We start from the raw sequence: 7,674 nt of genomic DNA on the forward strand, positions 1-7,674 counted from the left end.
TTGGGCTGTTGGAGGGCGCGCGGCTGCCCGGCCGGGTGGGAAGAACTACGGGCTTAAATGGCAACTGCTTTCCTGCCCTGAAAAATTAACCTAGCGCTTCAGCATCTCAAAAGCAATAACAGTAATATTTCCCCAGGGCCTAGGAATCGGCCAAAGGAACAGAAGTTTTTTTCCCTGATGTCCTATGTCTTTGATATAATGCACTGCTTCGTCTTAAGTGAGCACATCATAAAGCTATTGGGGAAAATACTCTTCCGTGTCTGTCTCTAGGTGTGATGTCCAAGGCGGTAGCGAACGAGAGCCGCGCAGCAGGCCCGCAAGAAGATTGCGAGGGCGGCTCCGGAAGGAGGAGCTGGGGGCTGTTAGTCACCGCTGGTGTCGGTGGGACCTTGGTGGCACTCTATGCTGTGGTCACTCCCTTTGTGACCCCGGCTCTGAGGAAAGTGTGCCTGCCCTTCGTTCCTGCAACTTCCACTCAGATCCAGAATGTGCTGAAAATGTTAGAAAACAGAAGTGGCTCCCTAGTTGACATTGGTAGCGGGGATGGCCGTATTGTAAGTTATGGACATCGCCTTCCTTTTGTATCACCTCTGAAAAAAGTGCCAAATGCCCTAGCCGTGGCTGCTGTTGTTTTCTCATATTTATGATTGTCTTGTCTTTGTCATCCAATGTTTTCGTTTCAGTCTTAGGAAAAGGCTCAAAGCTGAGAAAGGTTTACATTCAGTTTAGGTGTGTAATCAGTATTTTTTTCTCCAGTCTTACCTGCAGCTTGGCAAGGTAGTGTACAAGATGATAACCCGACCCTGTTGGCTGGAGGGAATTGCACTGTGTTCACATGAAAAGATGCAATCGGAGTATTGGTATTGTGATTGCCAAAGAGCTGTGATTCCACATAGGTTTATAGCTGCAGCATGTGAGGCTGTGAGATTAAACGCCACTGTGCTTTTGGAGTTGCAGCTCTATGCTTACTGTATAAAGGTGATAGAAGAACAAAAGAATGAGAAATGAGTGATAGATGACAAAAATAAAAATTGTGGTATTGTTAGAACTGTAGTCTTCACACCTTTGTGCAGTGCTGGCTGCCCCGCTTCAAAATCAATGTGGTGAAACTAGAATAATTACCAAGAGGAATGGTGAGAATCACCAAATCCAAATTAATACTCTGCTTCCAGGACATTGTCTGAACCCCAGGTTGTGAAGTGTGGTGGTGAGGGTATAGTGGAGAATGGTGTGGGGTTTTTTGTAGTTGTGATGTTTTGTGTACCATTTCATAACCATCTGCTTCAGGTCAGTTTTAGCAACAGGATGGCACACTAAGTGGGTTTTTGATGGAAACAAGTAATTTCCTGAATGCTACCTTTGTCCATATTTCATGTGAATGAGTCAACCATTTGTCCACACTAAAAAAATTTTATTTGGAAATCCAAATCTGTGAAGGTGGCTTAGAAGGAATTATGCCTGAGTAGGAAACAGAGGAAAAAAAAAAAAGCACATAGGTACGAGAGAACTGCAGTTTCTGATGCCCTCTCTGCTCAGCGTTCTGGCTGTTGACCCTATCTGGGGCATTTAACTTAACTAGGTACTGTGTGTTTAATTCTGACTTTTTTTTTTAATGTGTGTATATATATATATGCACCTAAATGGAGACTGAAGACTACTTGGAGAGCCAGGTGCCTTGAATGCTTGGTGTTGCTTCAGTGTACCTGTCCTGAAAAACGTTGAGCTTCTGGTCAGACACTTTTAAATATTTAGCACTTACTCAGGTGTAATTGGTGGATAAATATGACTATATTTTTATTTCCAAGCATGGTAAAAATGTCAGATTCTTTTAGTATATTTGCAAATGCTGTGTGCATGATGGAAGATGCATTATTTTAATAGTGTGAAACACACTGTCCAGGTAAAGCTGTTTGAGAAGTTCTGTTAAGAAATGTGTTCTTCCTCATTTCACCTTGCCTGTTCTGTAATTCATAGTTCATCAGGCTTTTCCTGATTAAAACTTGGCAGTAACCTTTTAAATTTTGACTTAAACCTTAATTCTAGAAACTGGAGCCTTTTTGTATTTTCCTTATTTTTTTTTTTTCTTTTTCTAAGAAATCAGTGGGCTTTGATCTTGTTTGAAGACACTTGCAATAGAGCTTAACAATTCTAAATCTTAGGGTCTAATTTAAAGGAATGTCTTTGAAAATCTGTTTGTTATCTGAATTACCTTTTGCCTTTTAAAATGATACATGAAGCCTAGCATTGGATGAAACCTATACTGTGAGATTTGTGTGGGGTTTGTTTCAATTTCTTAACCTACATTTAAATTTTTGACCTATATGCTTTTAAATGTAGGTCAACAGATTACTTTCATACTCCTTCTATTGGTAGGTCATTTTGGCTCTGATTCAGGGTTCTTTCAACTGCCTACCCGTCACTACTTTTCAAATAAGTTAAGTGCTCTAATTTTGAGCATTTCTGCTCGCGTATTTCACTGTTCTCTCCATGGTTAATTTTGGTACTCTTTTAATTCCAAGGTAGTGTCATGAATATGTTAAATTAAACTTTTCATGTAAATCATAGACATACTACAAACTTACAGCTTTGCCCTGTGAATGTTTAAGTGGTTCATTGTGTTCGTCTGAATATATCTATTAATTTCAATGGGACTAGTCATAACAGTGTAAAAATGTAGTTTCAGTTTTTGTTCACTATACTACTAATCTGTTGGGGATTAAAACCTGAGTGAGTTACAAAAGTGCATTCCTTTGATTTATACTGTAAATAAAACTATGTGCTCCTGTTTAAATGAATACACTTTCTCTGTTTCTAAGTGAAGATTTATTTTTCTACCTTGTAGGTGATAGCAGCTGCAAAAAGGGGATTCAAAGCTGTTGGTTATGAATTAAATCCCTGGCTAGTCTGGTACTCCAGATACCGTGCCTGGAGAGATGGGGTACATCAGAACACCAAATTTTATATTTCAGACTTATGGAAGGTAGGTGGTGAAGTATGTAAGAATGAATCCGGGATGTTTGAGAGATTTCCATAATTTGGACATACTTTCCTGAAAGAACCAGAATGCTGACTGGCCACAAGGTGCTGTATTGGGCTTTGAGAAAAATACTTGAGCCCATAGAAACTAGACTCGCAGCACAACACACTGCTCTGCTGGTTTTGTGCTTTGGTGAAGTGCTGTCCTTTTTCAGTACAGGCTCCTGAAGCATACTATGTCATGCTTGTGCCTGATGAATGGTGTGGGGTGCTGTAATGTCAGGCTTCACTGAGAGCTGATTCTGTGGAGTCAGTAACAAGACTCTTCATCTAATTTGCAAGATCACAATCTCATCTGACATTTCATTAGACGTGTTCTTTTCTAGCTGTGCAATGTGTTACCTGGTTTTGAGTGTTGCTTTAAGGTAATTTACATACATGTGACTGAAATTTTTTTTACAATTTTCAATCATTTGAGTCACAATTGCTTCTTTAATGAGGTGCGCTTTTTTGGGTCATATTTATGTGGGCCTCTCCCCTGCTATTCCTGTCAAAGTTGTGGGGGTTGTTGTTGTTGTTTTTTTAAGAATAGCATTTTGTAATGATAAAGTGGATACCAGGAGTTTTGGGGAAAAATGTGAATGTACTGTTTTTATCTTTGTTCAGAGAGGAGGGTAGGAAACCTTCATGGCATTGACTGGAAGAACCCAGGCATTGGAATGCCTGGCAAGTTTTTATAGCTAGCTAACATTTAACAAAAGTGGGGCAAACTTAAAACATATGTCATTTTAACATATACAGGAGTTGTAGAAAAACTTAGACATGAACAAAATCATGTAGGTATCTTCTAAATTAATACTTTCTGTGCTACTAGAATTGGTGCTGTATTCTTGGCCAGGCAGTAGAAGCTTTTTGCTGTTCAGCAGTATAAAGTTGTCTTTATGTGGAAATTTGTGTGATGAAAAGTTGATATGGGATCTCCTTTCTTATTTTTGTTCTAAATCCCTGTTGAAAGGAGTGCAGCTAGAGGGATTAGGGGAAAAGAATGGCGAGAACTTCTCCAAATATAAATGCCATTTTCATTAAGACTTGTTCTCAAATTTTTTTTTAGGTTTCTTTTTCCCATTATACGAATGTTGTTGTTTTTGGGGTACCTCAAATGGTGAGTTTACTGGCTTTGCATTGTTTAATTATTTTAATACCAAGGCATTCAGTATTAGTACGTTCATCTGCAAAATGAACCAACTTGCAGAATGTCAAAGGTAGTACTAATATTTTGATAATTCATTGTTGCCTATTAATGTTCATGATAAAACCTGGTAAAATTTGTGACAGTATGCAGGCTGGAGCTCTGAAAAGATACATATTTTTTTGAGAAGTATTTTCCGTCCATTAGTTCAGAACCAAAATGAAAACTGCTGTGCTCAAGTTGCTTGGGGGAAAGGTGATAGATTGGTTCTTGAAAATTTCAGTTTTTCCATACTGAAAAAACAAGGAGTTTGCAGGGAGAAGATGGAGTAGGAAATTGTCTGCAGCTGATTTTTGGGAAACTTGTTAGAGGAGAGTATTGAAGTTTGCTTATGTTCTTCTCCAAAAACCAAATCGCCTTAAACAGGCCAGTAGCTGGTATATTGAAATAATCCCTTGCCCTTGTTAGACTGTGAGGTTTTAGGAAGGGAGGCAAATACTTCAAGTATAATTGTTAGAGTACAAGTCCATAAATTCTTTGCCTTTTAGGAAGGCTTTGCAGCCTATGTTCATCGTGTCCCTGGGAAAAATGTGTTCTTCAAAACTGCTGTAGAAATTGAGTTGCATAGTTACTGCTTTAGTGATATATTCAATAAATTCAGTCAGACTTTACGTTCACTTTGGCTTTCGGCTTGATCTAGTTTTCTTTTTCTCTTTTTACTAGAAAAGAGGAAAAAAAACCTTAAATATTTAAATATTCTTGATATTTTGGTTTATTATTAGAATCTTCTATATAGGTTGAATGCATATGGAGGAGTGAAACAGAAGTATTCTATAAATGCTTCTGTACTGCTTCTTCCTCTGCTAAGGCAGATGTGGGATGAAATGAGTGAAGAGCTTTATGTGATGCTATACCATACAACATACACTGATAGTATTTCTGTAGTAGTAACAGGAAGATGCAACAAGAAGCATAATAAAGCTTCCCTATTCTCTGCTTTTTCTTTAACAGCATTGGAATTAAATACCTACTTCAGATTCAAATTCTAACTCATGTTCGAAACTGAAATGAAAATGCATTCCCCCCCAGTCTTTTGTGGGTGGCATATTAATGAGAACTATGATGTTACTTGTGCTACAGATGTTGCCAGGTTTGGATGTTACGTGCTCTCTAGCTTGAGTTCCGGGAGGGGGCAGTATAAATATTTGAATTTGGAGTCAGAAATTCTGCAATTGCACTGAGGGGAAAAGCGCAGGTGAAGAAAGATACCTCAGTAAACTAGAAATAAACAAATGCCCTGGGAAAATGTGAGTGAACCTAGCAGAAATACTGGCTTAACTTTAAATGTAATAGTATAAAGTGGGATAAATTAGTAATAGCTATGATAAAAAGAGTAGCTATAGGGCTCAGAATAACTTCAGTAAATTCAGTAAATACTAGGCTAAATTCTTCCAATAAAAATACTGTCATAAATGTAACAGATCCAAAAATATGAACTACTGTGTTTCCTGAGCATTCATTTCCTCATGATCCCCTTTAAATTTACTTCAGAAGTTGTGAATGCATAGCCTCCTGAATGACTAAATTGATTTTCTAGAAACTTTAATGCATTTTCTCTTTTACTGAGGGCAATAGATCTCTTTAGCTCTTTAGCTTTTTTTTAATAATACTTGTCTGACTTGATGCTGTCACACAGTGATTTTATTTCCTATCCAAGATTACCTTAGAGAACTTGGATTTATTGATCTTCAGGGAAGACTAAGACCTCTCTGTTCTTGCAAGTGTCTGGAGGAAGGTGTGTGTATCTGAGTCACTGCAGAGAGACTTTTACTTGTTCAGGGTGGGGTGACAGAATTCTTACCAGGTGTTCATGTTCACAGCTTCTGTGTATTTTAACTGATTATATACTGTACAAAAGGTTTACTAAACTATATATCTATGTAGACATACCAAAAAAATCCAACCCTGTCTTGGTATAAAATACGGTATGATTGTAACACCTAATGTTACTGAGAGATTTAGCTTAAAAACTAGTTTGACTCTTTGGTTCAAGGATACAATTCTTTTTGGCTGAACTATTAATGAAGTTTTCTAACTTGAGCTAATATCGACATGAGTTATCACTGATTTTCATAATTACTCATTAAAAATTAGGCTATGTCTGTATTTGTAATTTCTGTAACAACTTAGTCCTTCCTTTTCTGGTGTCTCAGCTCAGTTTTGCATACCAAAGTGGGCTTATTTTTCTAGTTTATTTAAGGCGCAGTGGCAAAAATGTTTAAAAGCATTTGCTGTATGGATGAAATCAGAGCATAGAATGCTTAAGAATATTCAGAGGTAACTGATATGTTAGATGTATGACTAATTTTCCTAAAATATTCCATTGTAAGCTTAAATGTAGCTATAATGGGATGTTACATCAAAGGCACATCCTGCATGTATGTACGTGATAGGGGAAGCTATCTGCAGCCTTTGGAAATATATTTTCTCCAGTCAGTCTTGTTTTCTAATAGCGTTCTGTTGTGGGTTTTTTTCTTTTTTTGTGTGAATTTTTTATATATTTTGTGTCCTTCGTGACTTGACTTGAGCTGTATTTATAAATAATTACTGTGCTTTTAACCTTTAAATATCTAAATGTTATGTCATGATATCAAAGTAAATAGATTTTTACATGTAATAGAAATAACCTCTGGAACTTGCTGTTATAATTACTCCCTGAGATAGATACAGTCTGTAAGAATAAAAGGAATTCCAAATGGATGTGCACTGATCTGCTTAAGCATAACATCAAACTTTTCCGAAGGACAAAAATGACTAAATCTATCGAATTTCAGTTGTTTTCAGAACATAATCACTCTCTGGGATGGGAAAGAAATTTCTTTGAAGTCTACATGTATTAATTCATTTCTCACTTAATCCATAGCAGAAGTACCTATTGGAGATAGAGTATCTGACTGGCCAGGGTGTTGCTCTGTTCTGGAAGAGTAGTGATATTTCCCTTGACTTTCATATCTGCTCAATTTTTGCGATTGCAGGAAAGCTAGACTGCAGGTCTTCAACCAATGAGAGTTGCATAGTGGTATTTGACACGGTCCCCCACAACATCCTTCTCTCTAATCGGAGAGATATGGATTTGATGGATGGACTATTCGGTGGATAAGGAATTGGCTGGATGGTCGCATCCAGAGGGTAGTGGTCAACGGCTCAATGTCCAGATGGAGATCAGTGACAAGTGACATCCCTCAGGAGTCCATATTAGGACCAGTACTGTTTAATATCTTCATCATGCACCCCCAGCAAGTTTGCAGACGACGCCAAGCTGAGTGGTGCAGTTGACATGCCAGAGGGACGGGATGCCATCCAGAGGGACCTGGACAAACTTGAGAAGTGGGCCTGTATGAACCTCATGAGGTTCAACAAGGCCAAGTGCAGGGTCCTGCACCTGAGTCGGGGCAACCCCCGGTATCAATCCAGGCTGGGGGATGAAGGGATTGAGAGCAGCCCTGCCG

At 38.2% G+C, this 7,674-nt stretch overlaps 1 protein-coding gene across 1 annotated transcript in view; it reads left to right on the plus strand.

The window, feature by feature from the left end:
* Positions 1-275: 275 nt before the first annotated feature.
* Positions 276-7,674, plus strand: part of FAM173B (family with sequence similarity 173, member B) — a 10,941-nt gene continuing 3,542 nt past the window's right edge. Inside the window, exons 1-3 of the mRNA XM_009321910.1 lie at positions 276-554; positions 2,843-2,980; positions 4,088-4,138. Coding sequence (XP_009320185.1) covers positions 276-554; positions 2,843-2,980; positions 4,088-4,138 — 468 coding nt within the window. The remainder of the gene's footprint in view (positions 555-2,842; positions 2,981-4,087; positions 4,139-7,674) is intronic.

The sequence above is a fragment of the Pygoscelis adeliae genome, unplaced genomic scaffold, assembly GCF_000699105.1.
Source record: "Pygoscelis adeliae isolate BGI_AS28 unplaced genomic scaffold, ASM69910v1 Scaffold144, whole genome shotgun sequence".
In the NCBI taxonomy this organism is placed as follows: Eukaryota; Metazoa; Chordata; class Aves; order Sphenisciformes; family Spheniscidae; genus Pygoscelis; species Pygoscelis adeliae.